General features: G+C 33.7%; 2 protein-coding genes across 4 annotated transcripts in view; one reads left to right on the top strand and one right to left on the bottom strand.

Moving 5' to 3' along the window:
• The first annotated feature begins 2 nt into the window (after positions 1-2).
• LOC133189544 (uncharacterized) lies at positions 3-4,274 on the top strand. The gene is made up of 3 exons (XM_061324905.1): positions 3-182; positions 2,128-2,312; positions 3,649-4,274. The coding sequence occupies exons 1-3, from the start codon at positions 19-21 to the stop codon at positions 4,008-4,010; spliced, it is 711 nt and encodes a 236-aa protein (XP_061180889.1). The 5' UTR covers positions 3-18; the 3' UTR covers positions 4,011-4,274.
• LOC133189541 (SCY1-like protein 2) overlaps positions 4,262-23,738 on the bottom strand; it is a 50,289-nt gene continuing 30,812 nt past the window's right edge. The window contains exons 2-20 of one of the 3 annotated variants that reach the window (XM_061324899.1): positions 23,250-23,410; positions 22,193-22,286; positions 22,038-22,082; positions 21,565-21,705; positions 20,962-21,177; positions 19,705-19,821; positions 16,357-16,482; positions 16,043-16,219; positions 15,116-15,238; positions 14,521-14,634; positions 13,730-13,865; positions 13,531-13,649; positions 11,565-11,656; positions 9,376-9,464; positions 9,079-9,150; positions 6,876-6,907; positions 5,747-5,908; positions 4,898-5,008; positions 4,262-4,493 (exon numbers count right to left, since the gene is read on the bottom strand). In XM_061324899.1, the coding sequence (XP_061180883.1) occupies positions 4,470-4,493; positions 4,898-5,008; positions 5,747-5,908; positions 6,876-6,907; positions 9,079-9,150; positions 9,376-9,464; positions 11,565-11,656; positions 13,531-13,649; positions 13,730-13,865; positions 14,521-14,634; positions 15,116-15,238; positions 16,043-16,219; positions 16,357-16,482; positions 19,705-19,821; positions 20,962-21,177; positions 21,565-21,705; positions 22,038-22,082; positions 22,193-22,286; positions 23,250-23,410 (2,151 nt within the window). In that variant the 3' untranslated portion in view covers positions 4,262-4,469. The remainder of the gene's footprint in view (positions 4,494-4,897; positions 5,009-5,746; positions 5,909-6,875; positions 6,908-9,078; positions 9,151-9,375; positions 9,465-11,564; positions 11,657-13,530; positions 13,650-13,729; positions 13,866-14,520; positions 14,635-15,115; positions 15,239-16,042; positions 16,220-16,356; positions 16,483-19,704; positions 19,822-20,961; positions 21,178-21,564; positions 21,706-22,037; positions 22,083-22,192; positions 22,287-23,249; positions 23,411-23,738) is intronic. The other 2 variants (XM_061324900.1, XM_061324902.1) reach the window with 2 other exon arrangements.

The raw sequence follows: 23,738 nt of genomic DNA, 5'->3' as shown, positions 1-23,738 counted from the left end.
AAAGGAGATAACGATAAAATGGGTCGAAAAACAACTTTAAAGGAACTGAAAGAAGAACTTGCACTTGAAAGAGAATGGATGAACCTACATAAAAAATCCTCAGAGGGCTGGATGGGCATCATCAAAGAAATGGAAGAAAAGAAAGAGAAAGAAGTGAATGAAGATAACGAATGGAAGACCAGGTAAACATCAGTGAAATCAATGTAGATAAATTAGGCACACAATATTTTCCGACATCCAATTTTCCTCATGGCAAATAAACAAAAATAAAATAGATACAATGATAAATGAATACATGTAAATAAATAAGTAAAAGCAAAAAAAAAAAAAAAAAAAAAAAAAGAAGAAGAAGAAGAAGAAGAAGAAAATAAAATAAAAACAAATATAAAATTCAAATCAATACAATCTGCCAGTATATGGAAGACAATGCATACATAGATATAAGTGGAACACTTCAGCATACTTCTATATTTTTAGGACAGACTTCAGCTTTATAAATCTTGACTATATTTCAATACTCTTTGAATCTATAGTTTTTTTCATATAGTGCAACATTTGTGTGTGTGTGAGGGAGGGTGTGTGTGTGTGTGTGTGTGTGTAGAAGCATGTTAAAATTAGGTGTAGATAGTATTACTTTGCAAAATTTGAATGGAATGTAGTTGTGTTTGCATTTGAGAAATTCCGCATTTGGAAAAGTTCTTTCGGGAAAAGAAAGTTTACGATTTCGATACTTACCACACTTGCGTGGTCATTAACAAAAAAAAAAAAGGATAAATAAATTTAAAAAAAAAAAAAGAACAAAAAAAAAGAAAGAAAAACTAATGACAATGACTTATTTACGATTGTATCCATCAATAACTGTGTCTGATAACTTCGGTTGTGCCCGCTCCTTAAACATACATTAACATCACACTGCTTAAAAAAGATCTTTCACTCAGGTGGCTTAAAACGGGTTCCAACTAGTTTAAAGATAATAGATTGATAAAAGGGTAATTTCATAAGATTTCATAAGATAATTTCATAGGATAAAATATTCAGTGGTTTAAATATTCAGTATTGAACTGATAAAAAATGAAGGTCCTCACCAATAATATTGTAACAACTGCTCTCTCACACGCGTTATTTATTTAACATATGCTGAAGGACAAAGAACGGTATACGTCAAATACTTAATATCAAGGGGTTTATGTAAATTTAAAAAATTAAGTTACTGATCTCTCATTTCTAGCTCGCCTGAGCCAAAGAGTCAGGCGAGCTTTACTGATATGATTCAGAATTGTTCAAATAAAAGACTATGCCAAATTTAAAAAAGGAAGATAATCAAGAAAAGGTAACATTAGGGTGGGGTCATTAGAAAATCTCTTTCTAAAGGAAAACTACACGTATATCAGAGGGTAGGGTTGGGCCTGCCCTGCCAAAATAAGGGATTATAGTTTTACATGCACGTGCATAAGGGAATTCATAGGAAAAAAAACTCTTTGAGAATCTTATTATATCTTATTGTAGACCCATCATATATAGGGACCCATTTTTTGAAAAAAAAATATTTAAGGATGATTGAGTATACAATATGACTAAATCTTCTTAAGAGAAAAAGTTTTACATGAGAATATATAAGAATTCATTGAAAATCTGTTACCAAAAGTATTGATGGGTCATGATTAGTCATAATAATATGCAAGCATCCTCAGGTATTGCAGACTCAAGTTTGTTGTAAATCATGCCTCTATGGTTTATAGGGAGGTTACAATATGGATCATAGTTTTACACGGGAATACATATACATGTATATACAAGTACTATATAGAAAATTAAAAGATTGCATGTATACAGGGGAAAATCTTCCCTAGAACAACAAGACAATGTTAGTCAAATTGACATTGTAGCATCCCGATATTGTATGGATTTAAGTTTGGTTAATTCATGATCTTTTGAGGATAGTATAGGCCACATTAATCTTTCGTTTCAAATAAAGAGTGGGGAAAAACCATTTTTTCTTTTCGGAAGAACAGTAGTGCCAAAATTTCTCAGGTGAGCGTTGTGGCCCATAAGCTTTCTTTATTTGCCCATCCAGACCTTCATATATACTGATATCGTTAAACATATCCCTCTTCTCTGTCCCTGTAGATATAACTACCAGTGCATGTACAACTCCTCTCTGCGGAGACAGATAAAGAAGATGAGATCGGAGGCCCGTCAGCTACGGACCGGAGTATCACTGGCACAGGTCAGCGCTAAAATGGACCGCATGTCCACAGCCAAATGTAGACAGCACATCAAACATCTAAAAACCGAACTCATATCTCTCAGAGGTAAGGAAATAGCTAATCAATTAGGTACAGTCGAATTTAAAACATAAATTTTGTTCTAATTTTTTTTAATTATTTACAACAAATTCTGAATAAGTTGATTCAGCTTTGCATACATCTCAATATATTAGCGACCTCATTTCAACTTCTGTTAATCAGGACTGTATATTATTTAATTACATCTCTTCTGTCCTTTGGAAATTTGTATATGTCATATAATAACATCTCTACTTCTGTCCTATAGCTATATTTGTGTGTATGTAATGTAATCACACCTCTAGTTCTGTCCATCAGGACAACATATCATTTAGATCTACATCTGTCATCAAGGAAAGTGTTATTGCATTTTTATGTATCAGGTCTGTGTATGTCATGAAATCATATCTCTACTTTTATGTCTCAGGTCTGTGTATGTCATGTTATCACATCTCTACTTCTGTCCTCTAGGACTGTGTATGTCCTAGAATCACGTCTTTACTTCTGTCCTCTAGGACTGTTTATGTCATTAATCACATCTCTACTTCTGTCTTCTAGGACTGTATGTCATATCATCACGTCTCTATCTGTGTCCCTTGGGACTGTGTATGTCATATTTTCATGTCTCTACTTCTGTCCCCCAGGACTGTGTATGTCATGTAATTACATCTCTACTTCTGTCCTCTAGGACTTTGTTTTATGTAATCACATCTCTACTTCTGTCTTCTAGGACTGTGTATGTCATATAATCACATCTCTACTTCTATCCTCTAGGACTGTGTATGTCATGTAATCACATTTCTACTTCTGTCTTCTAGGACTGTGTATGTCATGTAATCACATCTCTACTTCTGTCCTCTAGGACTGTGTATGTTATGTAATCACATCTCTACTTCTGTCCTCTAGGACTGTGTATGTCATGTTAACACACCTCTACTTCTGTCCTCTAGGATTGTGTATGTCGTATTACCACATCTCTACTTCTGTCCCCTAGGACTGTGTATGTCATGTAAACACGTTTTACTTCTGTTCCCTAGGACTGTATATGTCATGTAATCACATCTCTACTTCTGTCCCCTAGGACTGTGTATGTCATGTAAACACGTCTTTACTTCTGTCCCCTAGGACTGTGTATGTCAAGTAATCACGTCTCTACTTCTGGTTTCAGGATTGTGTTTCTCATGTTATCACATCTATACTTCTCTGTATCAGACCTATGTATGTAATGGTGTCAGATCTCTAGGACTGTGTTTGCCATGTAATCACATCTCTACTTTTGTCTATCACGACTGTATAATCATTTAAATCCCGTCTCTAATTATGGCATTCAGAACTTTGTCATGTAATTACATCTATTCTCTAGGACTGTGTATGTCAAATAACCATCAACTGGACGAGGAGTCGGCGGCCTATATCAGAGCTCATGAGGAAATCCAGTCGATTGTGAATGATGTCTGGTTTAAACAGGCGACCAAGATAGAAGAACAAGAGAGAATGGACAGGGCATTGCCAACCATAAATGTCCAACCACGACTGGATAGTAGCTCCAGTGTTCAAATCAAAAAGCCGGACAAACTGCCACCAATAACAAAAAATCCTCTCCAGAAAAAGTCCTCTTACTTACAGATGTATGAAAAGTCTAAAGCCAAAAGGCACAACAACAAAGCACAACACAAATCTGCAAAAAAGAAGGTTCATTTCTCAGTCGAATCGGATCTCGTTTGATTCCTGGACGAGGTCCCATGTTGTATTGGAGTTGGAGTGTTGATGGTGTATTACAGCCACCAATCTTCTCAGTGGTACTCCAGGCTCAGAAAACAAGTCACTCCCCGTATCCCACTCACGAGAATCACGGGAGCAGTGACAAGCATTTTTAATGATGAACTCCCGATCATTATACACTTTTCCCCTAAATTATTTCCATCTCATATTCTATGGTTCATGTTTTTTTGTCTATGAAATAATGAATCAAAAAATTATATAATAAATATTTTACTGTACAAAACAAGAATAATATTTTGAACAATATATAAAATACACACATAAATATATCAACTGATTAAAGCATCGTAATTTACAATATGGCAATATTCGGCGCCTTCTTTGAGTAACAAAGAAGAATCAACGAAGTCGCATCAGTCCATAATATACTTTGCACCGTCGTGAAAATAATCTTGGGGCACATTATTTACTAGAGAAAAGCTGCATCTACAATGAAGTCAAAAGATTTGAAAATCATCTCATTTAATTTCTGCACAAATTCAATTAAAACAGGCCGGAGAACGCGAGGGGGGGGGGCTTTTTCTGAATATAGCCTTATGCTCTAGTTTGGAAATTTGCTTTAGATGCTGGTTGCCCCCCCCCCCCCTTTTGTTGCTGTAAGATAAATACTAGCAAATTCCAGCATTTGAAAAAAGGTACCAAAATGTTAGAGACCCCCCCCCCCCCCGAAAAAGGATTTTCAAGTTTGGGTAGTTTACTTTTTTCTTTTGCTTGTCAATTTTTTTTGGAGCCCCCCCCCCCCCCCCGTTTTAAAAGCGTTGCTACGGGCCTGTCTAAGAGATAAAAAATGCAATATTAAAGTAAATATACAATATCTGTAATTGTCATACCACAGTGTCTCCTAACGCCTGGAAGCTACCGCGCCGTGGCGCTGTATGTCTGGGTTCAGAAAAACTGAACAGGCTTCCTGTGCTGCTTTTCCGCTCATAGCGTTCAGAGTCCTACGATACAAATGCTGAATTTAAATATTTTTTTATGGGTAACACATATTAAAGATTATTTTTGCGTTACCAAAAAAGTGGAAAAAAAAAAAAATAAACCAACCCGTTGACCATGCAGACAACTTTAGTCTGGTACCCTTCCCACAATTCCGTTCGCGCACTCTCTACGTGCGCGAACGGAATTGTGGGAAGGGTACCAGACTACAGACAACCTTTGCCATTTCCAACTTTCAACGGGAGAGTTCTTGTGGTAGTTGGTCTAGGTAAAGTTTACAGTAAAACTTGTCTAATCCGGACATCACTGGTTCCAAAGACACTGGCCAGATTAGACAATATTCCGGATAAGACAACATTTTAATCAACTGAATTAGGGACTTGAAGGATTTTGGAACACACAACAACATCCGGATTAGACAAGTTTCACTGGAAATGGAAAGATCGCTGTTCTAGCTATGTTAATCTATAGTACAAGTATTTGGTAATAAAAATGGCATTTCTCAAGCTTGGATAAAGAAAAGAATTGCATTATTTCAAGATTAAATATAAGCACCACAGTGACAAACATGCTGAATAAAACAGGAAAAAATTAATTTAAAAAAATCAAAATCATATTTGAACTCTTTGACAACTAATTAATTGCAACATTTTAGCTTAATGAGCTCATTATTTGTGAAAGTTTCAGATGAATTCGTTTATGTGTTTGTTTCGTATTTTGTCAATTCTATTCAATGTACTTACGTGATTATACTGCCCCATGTTTTGGAGACTTGGACGTCGGTTTCTGTCTATGTAACCTCCATCATCTGGAGTCAGATTAATGGCAGGGGTACCGCCACCTGGCGGCACTAAGCTAAACCTCCGCAGCGGTTCCTTGCTTGACACCGTCAGCATTTCTTTTTCCTGTGATGATATTTTAGACCATGGTATGACTGATTTAATACTTACATAATGTGATAAACAGCTTACTATTAAAAAATCCCAAAATATGCTATATATTTACAATGAAACTTCTGTATGACGATCAAATGTAACTTGGTGAATAATATGCTGAATGATGACAGGTTTTGTTATGAAACTTAAAACTAAGTGGCGGATTTAAGGCGACACCCATCCCTAAAATTTCCTCTTCATTTTTTTTTTTGGGGGGGGGGAGGGTTAAAAAATAATCTTTTGATAAAAAAGAGTTAAAAAATATACAATTTAAACAAGAGTTTAAATTATAAGCAACAACTTCATACAATCCCAAAACAGACAATTTATATAATGCATTGTATTTTTGCAAGTGAAAATATTTGACCCAACTACCCCCATATGGAAATCCTGGATCCTAGACTAATGAGTAAAAACTCCGTCAAGGACACAGGCTGAAATGCTTTTAAAGTTTTGTTTTATATCTACAAAAATAAAAATATTAAAAAAATAATAATAATAAAGAGGTGAGCTTTAAAAACGATATACTAGTATTTCCTGCTTTTACGGAAATAGCTGAGTTGTATTGGAATGAAAACGTTTATTGCAATAAGGATAGGGCTTGAGGTCGGTTAATAGTGAAACATATACTTCCTAGGTAGATCTGGGTCGTTTTTATTATCCGGATCCGACCATCTGTATGGTGTTTCCTGTTACACTTTGAATTTTCCATGATTTACAGACAACGAATACGTAGACTGTCGTTATTGATAGAAATGAATGCAATCTATACAACAGACCGAGTGACCTTTGATGACCTTTCAAACAGCATCTACTCACTTACCTTTTTTACATTTGAAAAAACATAACAAGTAGTAATCATTAATACGTTTTTGACATTTTCAGTACAAGGGTCAATTTATGTAAATTTTAATGGTATTCGTGTTTATCTCATTACCTTTAACTTTGAGAGCTCTGGGCTGTTAGGCGCTGAAAAAAATTGAAGGATATTACTTTTTATGATTATACCCAGAAACGTATTTGACAATTTCATTTTTGCTCTTTAATTGCAAACTATTGAAATACATTATCAAAAATAGCATTTACTGTAATGAAGTAGTAAAGTGTACACGTAAGTAATCGTTCTTTGCTAGGTCCACAAGTACATGTACATAATGGTATAACGTGGCTAAACCATACTCAACAAGTTCAATATCATATATAGTCTTAGAATTTAAGCCAGTCATCTCGAACGAGACTGAAACTGCACTGGTATCAAATCAGAAACAGTCTTACTTGAGCTTCTAAACATTAAATCATTCTGTGCGTTTTCCATGAAAAACTTTGGGGGAATTTTCATATTCAAATAATTTTAGGAATAGATACACCTAATATCAAAATTAAAAAAATATTCGAATGACGGATAGAAAAACATTTTAAAAGCATTTGAATTATTAGTATCATCTACGTAACAGTGACAACACAATTCATTATTACTAACTATAGAGTGATTAATGAACACTTCACATGTCTAGCTCAAAAGTAATCCATATAATAATGGAAAACTAAAATTATATTTAAAATCATAAAATTAAGTCAAATGATTAATCTAAAATAATAAACTAGGAATGCTTAAACAATTATACACACACATAGTAGTTCTCTGTTGATATGTTTCCTTATAAATCACAATGCATTTAGAATGGATTGGCTACACTATTTTTTTTAAAAATTAAATAATTACATAAAAAGTTGCTATTCTCTGGAAAATTTCCACATATATTTTATAATTGTTCTTTCACTTGTCGTCTTCGACAAGCGACTTTCGAACGGAGATAACATAAAGAACCAATCTTGGAAGAGTGTAAAACCTAAATAATCAGATCTTACTTTTTGTTGTAGAGGAACTCGAAGTTACAGAAAGAAAAATTCCTTAAAAATACCCTAGATGCAATTGTGTTAAAAGACCAAATCTGAATCCTGTGTTTGCGAGATAAAATTCAAAATGAGGAAAATACAGTAAAACACAGGTTGTAGAATATCGTGTGGGACAATTATTAGCATAAATTAGCTATACATGTATCTGTGTTCAATGAAAAATTGTACAGTTTAGCGTAATTTGCAATTAGACCCTACGATGACGAATTCATCCCAGCCGATGACAGTCTTTGATTAACAACATTTTCAGAGGTAACAATTAGAAAAAATTTCCAATTCCCCATATCTTTTGCTGAATTTTCAAGATTTTTCGTAAAGAATGTAAAATTATTTTTCGCTAAATCGTCATTTATATCTTTGGTAAGTTTTTATTGTTACACTGTACATCAGTATATTTTTAAGCGTGTGTTGAGTGGTTTTCCAAGTATTTTATGTGTATATATATTTCGATAAATCTAACTATGATTTATCATTCATTGGTGCTAAGAATTTTTATCATTCTATTTTTCACCTTGTGCTTCCAGCCTCAAAATCTCTGCTCATCTACGTCTTTGGTAAGTTATTATTGTTACACTGTACATCAGTATATCTTTAAGCGCGTGTTTTCCAAGTATTGGCACGTTAGGATGTATATCACATGAGTATATCATATGAGTATATAAGTGGAGATAATCAATAATAACATTTCAGAGATCATATTCACCAAGAAAATTCAGTAATCCTATATCAATCATACTAGCACACAGTGTTTAGGAATATTAAAAGATGATTAATGCTTTTCCAGTATATATTTACATCGATTTAATGTGAATACCCGTATACACTGAATTTGGCTTTTTAAATTCATATATTTTTTTAAAATTTACATTATTTTTTTTTTTATCAGTGCTTCATATACATGTAAGAGAGGGAGTTCTAAATGTACATATACAATCGAACACGCCATGCCTTATAATGGTAAAGGAATAATATTTTTGTAAAGGAAAATCTATTTTGACTAATGCATATAACATATAACAAATCTGTACACTGCAGGTAATCATGCATTCATAACGTTCCTCTAAAATACATCTCTGGTAAAAAAGCTTTAATAATAATCAAAATTCCGAGAAATAATAAAGTATTCTAGCTAAACGCCAGCACAAAGCAGGCGGACAAGCAACAGAACTAGATCGTCTGGTTCTATACAATCTGCATTCTCTACGGGAAAGGTCACGTGTTACCTTCCTGACTTGAGTTTCGGGAGAGTCTGCCTCTAGTCAGTGATGAAATGGAGCATTCTGGGAAAGGGAGAACTAGACAAATATGGTCACGGTCTGGTGATCAGTAGCCATGACAACACTCACACGCACAAAGTATTTATTTTGTTAACAATCATAAATATTCTTTATAATATAATTACTAATAATGTTCAAATCATGTTTCAAGGACAGAAAAAGCGAGCTATAGCGCAGTTGAACTTACAATGGAATTATCACTCTTAAATAAGAATCTCTTGGAAAAGAAGAAACTCAACCAACCTGTTCGGCTTTTCTGGATTCCAGAAGGTGAAGAATTACCAACAAACAGTAGATTTTTGTCACTGCCCCCAGACGGTGCCAACCTTTCCCTAAATATAATACAGTAAATGTTAATTTTATCATAGTACCCTACCGGTGAAACACGTTTCCTCCTCGTCCGTCTGTCTATCTGTCCCACTTGGTTATCCGCACTTTTTTTCTAAACACTTGCAGATATTGAGCTGATTGTTAGTATCAAGTTTGCATTTCGTTCCGCTTTGATGATTTTTGATGGGATTACGGCCTTCTTAACTTTCACTGGAAACCAGGGGGTCGTAACATAAAGGGTACTTAAGTCTAAGACCATGCTTAAGTAGGACTTAAGTACAGTCTTAAACTTAAGACCGTAACTAGAAACGTGCTAAGATTTGACAATCTTAGCAAAACTTAGGCGGCCGGTAGAGGTGACTTAAGTATGTCTTAACTTTCTTAAACATATATTAAGAACTATTTAAGGTTGACTTTCTATGTTAAAACATTCCTCTATTTATATTTTGCATTAAAAAATAATTTCCTATATTTAATATACCGGTATAAGAATTTTAGTTTTTTGTTCGGGGTGGGGGGTGTTATTCATCACTGATTCTAATATCACTCTCTAAATGACATATACATGTAAATGCAAAATATTATTTTTGGGATACGTTTGAAATATTAGTGGGACCTAGGTTATAAGCACTAATCATTATAAGTAAATTGTATACAGTAATCATGGATTTGTTTGTTCTCTGTAAAAAAAAAAATGAGTTGAAATGATTTTAAAAATTGTCGGTGAATTAAAGGATGATGACTAGAAAACAAATAAAGATTTTCTGTAAATTAGATTGAATGTAGAACGCAACAAGCGAGGATTCAAACAGGGTTCACTACCATTCACTAACGTTCGAGTTCGAGAGAGAGAGAGAGAGAAAAATTGTTGATGAGTTGGAGATATACGAAAAAATTATTTTCTGAAAACAATTCTTTTCCATCCTTCATTAAATTGTAAATAAGTATATCATAAAACATCTGCAGTCTCTGCTTGCTGATATGGGAGGGAAAAAAAATCAAAATGTCCCTTTTGTTTTTCACTTTTTTTTATTAGAGTTTCAATTTCAAGTACATAGACGTTCGGTTATGTCTGCGAGAATGACAATTTGAAAGCGAGTGAACATTTGTCAAACGAAAGAATAACAACAAACGGTAAACTGAAAACATCGCAGTCTCGAGTGATAAACAATATTCACGCATTTAAAATGAACCACTAGTGCCACTTTGTGACCGTGCAATATTTGTTTTCAAATACATTGTATTTCAAATAATTTAAACAGAATCAACTGTAATTAAATACGAAATCTAATCTAACCTAGGTAAAACTGATAGGTAAGGACGTCAGCTTTAATATATATGTGATTAAAAACGTAACTAAATCATTATTACAAATATATATATAAATAAATTGAAAAACTAGGATGATTCATAACAAATATTTTGAACATAAGTTTGACTTAGCTAAGACCTAGCTAAGTCCGTTTTATGTTACGTTTTAAGACATACTTAAGTAGTACTTAGGCAGGTCTTAAGATTGCACCTAAAACATACTTATGACCCTACTTAAGTCAAAAACTTAGCAAGCTTTATGTTACGACCCCCTGATTACACTTACCGGGAGGGGACTTGTTATGCTTTTGTTATACCTTTAAAAAATGTTCCTAATTGTTCCTATACAAATCAGTACTAATAAAAGTCTAACATTTCAAATTTTTTACTGAGCGGGTATAAAAAAAAATCGATGTTTGACCGCGGAGTGAGATATTGGACCTGTCGATAAGATGTTGGACCGCTTACGTCACATAATGGGCGGGGTCAGCTAAATCTCATTTGCATTCGTTGGTGTTCGACATACATGTTTGTCAAAAATAAATAATGATAAAATAAATAAATTAATAAAAGGTATAACAAAACATTTATTGACTGTGTTCTCGGGAAAAATGCGTTTTGTCGACCCCTTGAACCAAACTGTTTGCCTTCGGCCTAACAGCCTCAGGCAAACAGTAATTGGTTCTTGGGTCCGACAAAACGCATGTTGCCCTCGAACACAGTCAATAAATGTATATTTATTTGACATAAGAACTTAATGAACATAAGGGCTAAGGTGGACAGTATTCTACCTTTGGGGTGTAGAACTTTGAGTGCCATTACTTCTTCTGTGTTGTTCTATCAATCCAAGCATATCATACAGTACGTCCATCATGATACTAAACTGAAAAAATATAAACAACAATTTACATGACTTTTCTTTGTTTTGTAAAAATATATAGTCTATATCCGGTGACGAACTTTACCACAGATAAATCAATGATCCATAATGTAGTCCAACTAAAGTTAATCCTTGGACTAGCAAGAAAATTAAATCATTTTTAATAGATATACAGTCACCAAAGGGCCAAATGATAAAATTTACAGGACCAAAAAGGCCCTAAATAAACTTTTTGATCAAATAATTATCCAGCGACTGATGTAAGCGTTTGTCTGGTTAAATCTAGTCAAACATGTGCCTGGTAACTGCCGCCATTTATTGTTTTCAAGAAACATGTGCAGTTTACAGATCTTTTTATGGAACTTAAAATCGGTGTCTACTAAACGACCGAAAAACAAGAGAATCGCCTCGTGTCCTGGCAGAGGTTACGGTCACTAAACCACTTTTCTAGCGTCAGCAGCTTGAAGCAAGGTTGATCACAAGTGCCAGACATAAGAAATAAATCATTAAAAAGTTGTCATTATTGAGTCATTCATGCAGTACTGTGATAACAAAGGCTTACATTTTCCCATTAGAAGTATATTTTCTATGGAGAAGAGTTCATAGATTATGAAATAATCGATGCACAATTGTTGTATCTGTCGCAAGCGACAAAAGACACGGCAAACTATTATGAAATGTTCAACCGAGAAAACATCGTAGAAAGAAAATTTAAACCTCAGTTGCATAAAACACTGATGTTTCAATTTCTTGCCAATAAGTCTTATTTTCGATGGATCAGATACGAAGATTTAGCTTCATGTCATCGCAAATCTTCTTATAATGAGTTAGATGTCACTTAAATAGATTTATTCCAGATAGTTCAGTCCAAGCATTGCGTGTTTGGAATATCTATGCTATAATTGAATCGCCTCATATTTCGAAACACTATTAATAACACACAAAACTTCCCTAATCCTCAGCCGGGCAGGCGATAGTTCCGTCTTGGGAACACTTTAAGGTGGCAATGTTGGACTGATTTTTTCCAGAGCTGTACTGTGAGACCTCTACCACATTTTCATTCATTGGAGATTGTTTGCCAGACTATTACACCCAACTCCTTTACTTTTTTAATTTACAACTCCAATTAACAGACATTAGCTGGGAGGAGCATGTCGTCGTCAGTACTTGATATTTATTCTACGCATTATAATGTACACTCTCGAAGACTGATATCATACCAGAAGTCTCTAACCAGACTCTAGCTCTACTGGTTCAAACTTACAGAAATTTATTCCAAATGTGGATGGTGATTTCAGTTACAATTTTAACGAACGTTCATAATAATGCCGTGGTTAAAAGCACACGTGGTTTTGAAAAAAAAATTATAAATATTATACAATTATTGCTGTTTTTTGAGGTCAATACGATGGTTTAGACACCTGAGGAGTACAATATTCACCGAGCACGGAGGTGTCTAATTCATCGTATTGACCTCAAAAAACAGCAATAACTGTTTTATTATAAAATTATCTATTTTTGGTCCAATGTAGAATAAATAATTCCTTATACTGACCTGGAAATAATTCCTTATGTTGACCTGGAAGGTCACGTGCAGGTCAATATAACGTAGTATTTTTCTAACATTATTGGATCTCAGCCAATCAGAGAGAATTATTCAATTATATAATAACGCTTTTTATCATCAGAGGACAATGATCCCCCTCCCCTACGTCAAGGAAACTGAGAATTTGATACACCAAATAAACCTACATGTACATTTGAAATAGGCGAATCTTACTTTTTCTGAGTTAATATTTGCCAAAACAGAGTATGATTGTTACATTTGTATTGTCCATTACAACTATATATTACTTCTACAGTATAACACGAATCACCTGGTCTGTACTGAGTTCTGGATCCACGGTGTGTGGGAGAAGAGAAGGCATTCCACTCTGTGCAAGAAAGATCCTGGTTAACACGGAGTCCCTTTTATTTAACATATGCTTATATATACCTGAAATAGAATAAAGAGCTCTAAAGCAGGTTATCTCTGTTTAAAGGCAATTGATTTAAAGTCAAATATAATTTTCTTACCAACAACAGCCAGTATTACTGATGCATCTTGGTAGTTGGCAATGTCGACCAAGAATGGCAGGACTTCCTCTCTGACAGTGAAAGGATTCATGATGCTCAATAAATGTTTGATACACGACAATATTATGAGCTTTATCTGGAAATCAAATATAATATGAAATGATTGATTCCATTTTAAATACTAGTATTTACATGCATACCACAGGTGTTCTCCTTTATATACATATATGACGTCACAGTGAGAAGAAAATATACAGTCAAAAACGGCTATAGCGAATCGTCAGGGACAGATACAGTATACACAATTCACGATATTCCAGTTACCAGGATATTTCAGTACTGGATAAAAAAGATAAGCATAAATTTGCTATTTCTGTGTTCACTGAAACATGTTTTACTTTTTTGATTTAAAATTAAATTTCTAATGCCATACATCGTGTGTATGTAACTATTCAATTAATATACACTACCGTAACATGGATGAATACTAGTAGTCGGTGCTTGAATAACCAACTGTAAGGATGAAGGGTAATTTTAGCATGCAGAAAAAAAACCGTAATTGAAAGATGATACCATACACAAATTGGTAAAGAAATCAATATGTGTGTATTTTTAAGGCATGTATATTTTAAATCTTTCATCTCAATTCACTAAGACACTAAAGTATGCAAAACTACAACATTTTCTAGGTCATTTATTTTATGGCCGCTTTGATGTTTTCTGGTAAAGTGGCTTATATAATAACAACACTAAACTTACTGTGATAAATGCGTAAATATTTGTTAGCTTGCCTTAACATCGGCCGTCTGAAGAAACTGTTCTTTGGCACAGGGAAGAACGGTCGATTTAAGAATGGCGTCGTCCAGACATTCTTTGACGACCAATAAGGCATTCAGGGCAGCTTCCTGAGGAAAAAAGGACCTCGCTGATTTACAATACATCTACATTCCCTTTAATTACTTTTTAATTTCAAATCCATGAACACACATAAAAGGCATTGATTAATTCAAGAGAATAATTGATGAATTTTTAAAAGAATATTAATGAAAAAAATATATTTGGAAGTAAAAATTGATTTAATTCATTAAGCTTTCAAGTTTGATAGAATGCAAATGATTGAAAGACCCCTGGTTATAGGTAAATTAAAAATAGACCACAATATAGAAATGTATCTGGAACAAAAAAAATCTATAACGTGGTAGTATGGACGGAAGTCATGCTATAAAGAACAAGAGTTAGTTAGACTTAAAACTATGTACAGTGCAACGCCATGTCATTTTAATGCAATCATTTCCATTTTATTTTGCCTTAATATTGTCACTCTTAAGTGCCCCATTTGCATAATTAGGAATGGAGAATTTTATAGCTTTCGAAGATTCTAATTACCTGTATTCTAAACGACTCGGATTTAATATGTTTCAAGATGAATGGCATAACATCACTTCGAACTTGGTTTGTGGTGCATTTGGATATTATGAAATCGATTTTATTCAGAAGATACACAGTGGCCTGCAAAAAAAAAAAAATTAATTAACCTGCAGCTCGAAAGTCCTCAATGTAACATATTGCGTCTATAAGGAAGAAATCAGACGCATTCGCCGAATTATGGTTGTGTGCTGAAATAGCAATAAAGATACCTTAATTTATAATGTCTCGAAGGAGAGAATTATATATCAAGCAGAATTAGGATGTAACTTCAACGGCGTATCATTAATACTGACATTCACGCCTACAGCTAAGGGAAATGTCACTGGTAGAATTCTGAAGTTTTAAAATGTAGTGATTATGTTCCAAAAAATCCCCATGTATTTTAACGGTTCTGAAGGGATGGTCTGAAAGGCCGACGACTTATTACTGTTTTGAAGGCTGTAATGTAATTTTGCCCGTAAAATATTGATAAAACATGTTTTTGTATTTGTTGGCAATCCCTGTCATTTTATATTTGCATTTTGTACGAAATCTAACAAAAAATTGAAATTAGTTTTTTTTTCATTATCTTCGCAAGCCACAAGTTTTATGTCCATTCTAGAATGCACACAAGACCCGTGACTTGAGACAATGTATTTTCTGCACACATAAACTCCATATACAGTATATATTCAAAACTTAGCACAAATCTCTTAGGAAATTGATATTTTTCGCAATCAAGAACAAGAACCTCCAATGTTTTAATGAGTTGCAACAAAATTAATATTTATTGAAATCGCACACCAACGACTGCATATGCGCTAAAAGTTTTAAAATCCAGCCAAAATTAACAACACTTGATTAATATTATTTTTCTGATGATTTGTTTATCTCTGTATATTTTACCTGTTCGGGTTTTGAGCAATTGAACACAAAAGTTATTTCTGGAAAGACATATTGTGAGAACTCCTCAGAAGATGAATGCTGAACCAGCGATAAAAGGGGCGGTAACGCTGTGACGACAGAGTCACGTGACGTAAACTCCTGGTGCAGGCTGGGTAAAAGGCGGGAACAGCGAATTGCCTATAAAATAGACTTGTGCATTTTATTAAATTGATGAGAAATTTAGTAAGTAACTACTAGTAAGTAATATATATGTATCTTTAAAAACTTAATTACTACTAGTATTATATTTAGATCTGTATATGGGTTTAACTGACCTTTGGAAGAAGTGGAATGTTCTGAGAAATCACACTGAACACGTGGGATTTATCGGAGGGACTCTTTAAGTGGAGGTTGTCGAGCTGCTGTAGCGTAGAGACCGTGGGGTCATGGAACATCTTCAGCTAAAATAAAAGTACAGCTAAAACATATGTAGCTATCTTAAGGACAGAGGATACAAACAAAAAATGGATGCCTGGATCGATATATATATATTTTTGGACCTACATGTATTCTTGGCTGTAAATGATGCAAATAATCAAATATTGGAAATTTTAAGAAATTGTAGACTTTCGATGATGTTCAAAAGTCTACCTTTCTGCAATCATCCTTATAAATCTAGTCAACTTTCTTCTACTTTATAGGATATTATTGTGAAACTAGGAATGAAAAAGTAAACATTTGCGGTTAAAAATATTCACTTTACTTATATAAGGGGGCCGACTGGGGTTTTCGTTGCGTAATATTTTGCGCAGCATAGTAAAATAAAGCGTATTTACTCTTTTAAAGCAACTATTTTTAAATAATTTATAAAAATTAACAAATTAAGGAAATATCAGGTTAAAAAATCTAAATAGTTTTTAAATAACTGATTTTTTAAACGATTTTTCAAATGATGGGTAGATAGATGTCGTAAAAGTGTGTTTTTTGACGTTATGAATAACTGAAGTTCTTTAAGCGGGGTCATTAATTATGTCATGAAATAAAAGGTATAAAATAGATGATCTTGAATTTTTAAATATAGGATATTGAGAATCTCAAAATCATTTTTATTATATTTTTTTATGTAAATTTGTGGTATCTGTCATATTTTGTTGTACTCCATAAAAACAGGAAAATATCATGAATTTTGAGATGTCCCTTCTGGAAACCAGACGGTAGATTTTTGTGTTTCTTGCAAAAAATGTACAATATAGTATTACCCATCAAATAATATAATTTGAGCGAAAAGTCTATAGTAGCATTTGTATAATTTGCTCCAAAGTGCGAAAAATGGCTTTTTTCTATATAATCCTATAGTAAATATACCTGTATTTTGAGATGGTCCCTAAAATATAACCAGAAGGTAGATTTTCACTAAACTTTGCATATATACTGAAGTCAATGTAAGGCACTTATGGTTTCTCTATAGTAGTTTTCACACAATAAAACCCCAGTAGGCTCCCTTAAGTTATTTTTATGGTTTTTGAAAAAAAAAATATTTGTTTCCATCATCTGTCTTTAAAAGAGTCCTCAAAACATATGAAATCAACACGTTTAATTATTTTTGTGGGAAAAAGTAAAATGTAGTACATTCCAAACACAAACAGAATGACAAACATTTGAAATGGAAAAATAAAATATGGTAAATCTTTTATAAATTTTAAAATAAGAAGAAAAAAAACTTCAATTGAAAAAGGTAAAATGGGACATCTTCCAGTGGCAAAGAGCAATGAAAAAAGACAGTGGAACATGTTTTTTTTTTTTTTTTACATCGACAAATAAGTATTAAAACACAGAAATTTAAATGGAGACCATCTTGGATCGACTAAGAAGAACACTGGACATCAAAAAGTGGAAAATCACCTTTTCAAACAAGAATCATCTGCATCACGAAAGTGAAAAAAATGAATATCCTCAATTGAAACGTTCCGGGAACACAATATCTTAATGAATTTAGAGTGTTCAGTGTGATTTGACATTAAAATATTACTGAAAGCCCTCAGTTACAAGTTTCTGACATTTCGAAACTTGATAGGTTGCAATTAAGTCTACAAGCTGAAAATGTGAAAAAACATATTCTATATACTAGTAAGGTATTCCAAATATGTTTTGCAGTGCACTGTACTTTGAGGTGACAAAGTTTTGCCTGTGTACGCCATAAAAAAATCATATCTTTGTGATAAAACACAGTTTAAATAAATCAAAGAAAACTAGAAACTTTGCTGTTGCAAGCGATTAAGTATGTCACCCCGAACTGACTTTCCTCTGTTTCCAACGGTGGCCATTTTGAATGCACAACTACACTTGATTATTATCATGACTATAAAATTTCATTAAGATTGTCTAAGCCATCCATTAGAACTCCTGCAAACAAAACTAAGTGGTACAGTAACATGTCCCCCGACACACGTTACCTCATAAACTCACACATATGGAGCTATACTCTTATTCCTTCAATATTGCACATTTCTGTGTGATAATCATGTATTTCAAAAATTTATGTCTTTTCATTTTCTCTTGAAATATGGAGATAATGAACAGTAATATAACTCAAAAGTCCATTGAAACAATACAAATCTGGAGCAGAGCAAACACGGACCTCTAAAGTAAAAAAAAAATCAGAGGTGGGATCAAATTCCATGGAGGAGTAAGCATCCCCTGTCGACCGGTCACACCCGCCGGGTGATCGGGAAACGGAAAAAATCCGTAGACAATTCAGTGTGTAAATAATGGCCTAACAATAAGTTTAAAAACGTCATTCAGCATTCTACTTAATGAAAGACTGTAATTGTAATGATAAGGTCACTGTATCGACCATAGAACTTGCAAAATGTTGATTTCAAACGAGACTGTTGATATCCTTGTATCATCAACTTGTTTGTCAATAGCTTGCCTCGTTTTAGAAATTGTTCGCACGTAGGGCATGCTCTTCGGTATGGAATCAACTGAGAGACATAAACTCCATATGTATGTGGAAAGGGTATATTGCTACATAAATAAGGGAAGTTCACGTCATATTCTAGTTAAATATCCAAATATGAAACAGACGTGTCAGACTCTGTGCTATCTTTTGTTTTAAGTTCACTGGGATATATCGAGTCGACATATGAATGGAAGTAATTACTGTTCATTGATAATAATTGAATGCCACAACAAGTGTTTTCGTCTTCTCATGTAGAAGTTTTTAAAAATAAATTCTGCTTCATATGAATATAAACATAGGTCTGCTAATAAAGGGGCGCAATTAGTACCCATGGAAAATCCGACAGATTGTTGGAAGACTTGATCTCCAAAAACTACATAGATATTGTCAACCAGAAACTCATGCATCGCTTTAATATCAACTTGTGTGTACAATCAGAAGGTTTTTATCAAAATAATTTTGCAAATGACCAATTACACTGTAAGTTAATTTACGAATTCCATTTTTTATTGAAAAAGAGCTGTCTATAATGTCAAAAAGTCTGGACTTTAATTTATCTAGGGGAATGGTTATAAATTATACTGATATTTACGTTAAAGTTTTCTTTCTACGTATGCTTATTAGTAAGACTTCTGATTGATCGAAATGCAGATTATTTAAATTATCAGAGAGATTTGACAAATGAATTCCCACAAGGGTTCAGTAATCGGTGGTTACTGACCAATGAGAAGAGCTGGGCTGTGGGTCGATAGCGGATATCCCTGTTAATCATCTTTTCCACCGGGTCCACCAAAGCGGGGGGCATCATGGGAGCAATGTCTCCAAACTTCTGAGTCAGCTTTAAAAGAAACATGAAAAGAAAATGAAGAACAATAGTACAAATAACAATCGTCTGCTTTTTACGGCATCGCCATTCTATCAAATATGTCACACACGGGAGCTCTTATCATGGTCGTCTGCTATCATTTCAGTGTCATCTATGTTCGATTTTTTCAGTGCAGAATTTTCAAGTTTTTGTTTCCTTAGGAATAAAATAAGTTGATAAGGAGAAAAGTACACGAGCAAGAGGAAAATAGTATCAGAATCGCAATCGCTGGCGAGGATAATTGCACAATCCGCTTAATTTGTCATTCATCATCACGCAGAACGAGAAGTATTGTTTCGAAATCTCACTGCCAGAGTTATTTAAACAGTTAAATGTCTGATCTGGATATAACTGTAGCACCATTGTAGGGAAAAAAATACATCTCTGCTTATATAAAGGTGATTATCAGTCTCTCGAATATGGGGGATTTTGAATATCCTGCTTAAGTACTAGTATGTCGAAATCGATCGAAGGTTCCGCCCTCATTCTCAATATATAATGTGATTTTAAAAAAAAAAATTTAAAAATCCTGATATCTCGAATACAATAATTTCGAACACTCTGCTATGTCGAAGCATATTCAGGGTCCCAAGTCCTACGTCTTTCGTTTATTCATATCAAGTAAATCTTATATAGTAAGTATGGAGCCCATTACAATTCATAAAATGCATGTATCAATTGAGTCCAGAGTCCTTATTCCAGTTGGGGCCGAGTTGGTCATAACGAGAGAAACTTATGATACTCAGGTGACCATCGAGGCTTATGGGACTCTTGAAGTCTAGAGCAGTAACAAAATTGTGAATTTCATGGTCCCTGCCTCCTTGGAGTCAGAGGGATAAAAATTCATGCAATCTTGAAAATTGTTCTATTTTATTCCAAAACAACTGCCAGGCAAACCTCCCGCAATGTTATATTGAACAGCTACATCTCCATATAATTTTGAAATATTTGATTTCCGGTTCAAAAGTTCAGGCCTCAAGGTGGTGCTAAGTTGATTACATATATGTAGTGAAAAAAATCATAACAAATTTGAAAATTTCTTTACTCTTGGACATGTAGAACGGTGCTAACATTCTAAGAATATCAAGATTGAAGTGAGCAGCAAATACATACCGTGTCTAATTGCTTGACGTAGACTGTAGGGTTATACTGAGCGTCAATTAGAGAGTGTCCATTATTGTAAATTGTACAAATCAACATCCCAAACGAGAACATGTCGCTGACGTACGTGCATACTTCCGTTGTTTGAATTTCCGGAGCAATATAATTCAGATCTGGTTGTGCCATCTTTGAAATCTTTGGGCTCCATGCTTTACATGAAAAGGATTCCTAAGGTATGTATAACCAAGAATTTAAGTCTTAAACAAGGCATGAGAGAGAGAGAGAGAGAGAGAGAGAGAGAGAGAGAGAGAGAGAGCTAGGAATCGTATTTAATCCGAAAAAAATGTTTATACAAATTAATGAATTCAAAAATGCAGAGTTTGAAAGCCCTACATTTTCATTCATTTTGTTTAAAATACTTCTAAACACCTTTGTTGAATTTAAGATATCCTGACCAAAATTTTTAAACTTCTTTTTTTCTAAAGGACTTTTTTTTTAAACAGCCTAATACATATACCAATTTATACTGGTTTGGGTTTATATACCCTAAAGTCAGGAAGAACAATAATAGCAGTAAAGTTGTAATTCATAATAAATTGAATTATTAATATTTACCCTTCCATCTTGTGTTTTCTCTGCAAATCCAAAGCAGGCCAATTTCCAGCGTCCTGATTGGGTGATAAGAATAGAGGCGGGGTTAACGTTACGATGGATCATCCGCTCTACACCATGGACATACATTAAAGCTTCAGTGATCTATGTTAATTTAAACAGGAAAAATTGAATTGCTGACACCTTTATTCATTTATATTTATATTTTAAGTTCCTGTAAGAAATTTAATAGACAAAAATATTAACTTTCAAAATTTCTTCAAAAGGCGTTTTCTGTGTTCTGTGTTTTAAATCTCATTATAATATATCCGCTTTAAGAATTCGTATGATTCAGATCATGTAATTTCTTAAAAAAACAAAACAAAAAACGTAACATTGCTTTAAGTCACAATTTTCTAAATTTTCCATAATGCTTTCATCTTGCACAGATTGATACAAAATACGTACAGAATTTCGATTAAGATTCGCCAAAATACCTGATAAATTCCACATTGCACTTCATGTTCCATAAAGCCACATGTCTGCAGAGATTCAAAATAATCAAATCAGAGAAAAAGTCAGAGTATTATTCAAAGTATTTCATTTTGAATATATTAAAATTCTTGGTTGTCTTTTAAAAAAGAATACAGACCGTGTTGATGCTCTGAGGAGACGTTTTGTCAAATCTTTCTAGAAAATTTGCTAAACTTCCGGCGACAGGTTCTGAAGCAAAAGACAAACTGTCCCTATAAAAACAAGATTATTTATATCAATTAAAACAATTAAGGTGAAAAAACCCAAGAAGTAACTGTGTAAGGCTTGGTTATATAGTATGTAATTTTAGCACTTTTCCAACATGCTTTGTGAATTCAGAGAGTAAAATCGCATCTACAATGTATTTCGTCTTGAACATCAAGCTATGTTACTCGAGATTGCTGATGAACTAATACACTTGTATAGTGAATGTCTAATATTTTTATACCTGCAATGGTTTTTAATGTACAAAAGTTTTTAAAAATTCAAAAATAAAAAAGGATAGATAGAAATATTGCTTTTCTTCTTTAAAGGGAATGTAAAATGACGACTTGAAAAACGGACAAGAACATAGCTATGTACTAAGTGAAATACAGACGAGTCCTATTACTCGCTGATTTTTCTGGTCATGATCATCTATGATAAAGTAGAAAAATGAAGAATTAACTTGAGATTAGTTCTCTGTCTATGATAGCTCTCTGTCAATGATATACACATACACTGATATTCTACTCACAATTAGAGATTAGTTCTCTGTCTATGATATACACATACACTGATATTCTACTCACAACTAGAGATTAGTTCTCTGTCTATGATATACACATACACTGATATTCTACTCACAACTAGAGATTAGTTCTCTGTCTATGATATACACATACACTGATATTCTACTCACAACTAGAGATTAGGTCTCTGTCTATGATATACACATACACTGACATTTTACTCACAACTAGAGATTAGTTTTCTGTCTATGATATACACATACACTGACATTCTACTCACAACTAGAGATTAGGTCTCTGTCTATGATATACACATACACTGACATTCTACTCACAACTAAAGATTAGTTCTCCGGCTTGGATATATACATACACTGACATTCTACTCACAACTAGAGATTAGTTCTCCGATTTGGCATACACATACACTGACATTCTACTCACTTGTCCTCCTGTAGACCATGATATATAGTAAGGACGGAGGCGTTCGACATTTTGTTCAGTAGTGTGACGTCATGACGTAGGATCTCGGACACCTGCTCTCGCCGTCGAGGCTTGTGAAGTTTGTTAGCGATTTTCTTGTTGAAAATGAAGACTGAAGCACCCTGGAATAGAATAAAGATAATTTTAAATTTCGAGATTACATTTCAATTATGTGGTTTTGAGAAATACGCGCTCTCTGAGTGACCGCTGATCAAGTTAAGATTCAAAATTTCTGAAAAAAAATCAACTTGTCTTTACTTCGTAAAACATAAAGCAAGCAGTTGGTTTCCTAATGTGACTAATGTCCGTGTAAGGAATGTCTTTTCCTGAACATAGTGTATATGATTTGTCGTCGTAATATTTTGAGAATACAATATTGCTGAGTATCCTATTATCCACAGGAAAATATTATGGAAAAACGTGCAAAGACGGTGTTAGACGATACTAATG

Source organism: Saccostrea echinata, unplaced genomic scaffold, assembly GCF_033153115.1.
Source record: "Saccostrea echinata isolate AGI-Se365-2 ecotype Australia unplaced genomic scaffold, CSIRO_AGI_Sech_v1 ptg000019l, whole genome shotgun sequence".
NCBI classification, from domain to species: Eukaryota; Metazoa; Mollusca; class Bivalvia; order Ostreida; family Ostreidae; genus Saccostrea; species Saccostrea echinata.
Note: the sequence above shows the minus strand (reverse complement) of the source record. Positions and strands in the feature narration are given on the sequence as shown.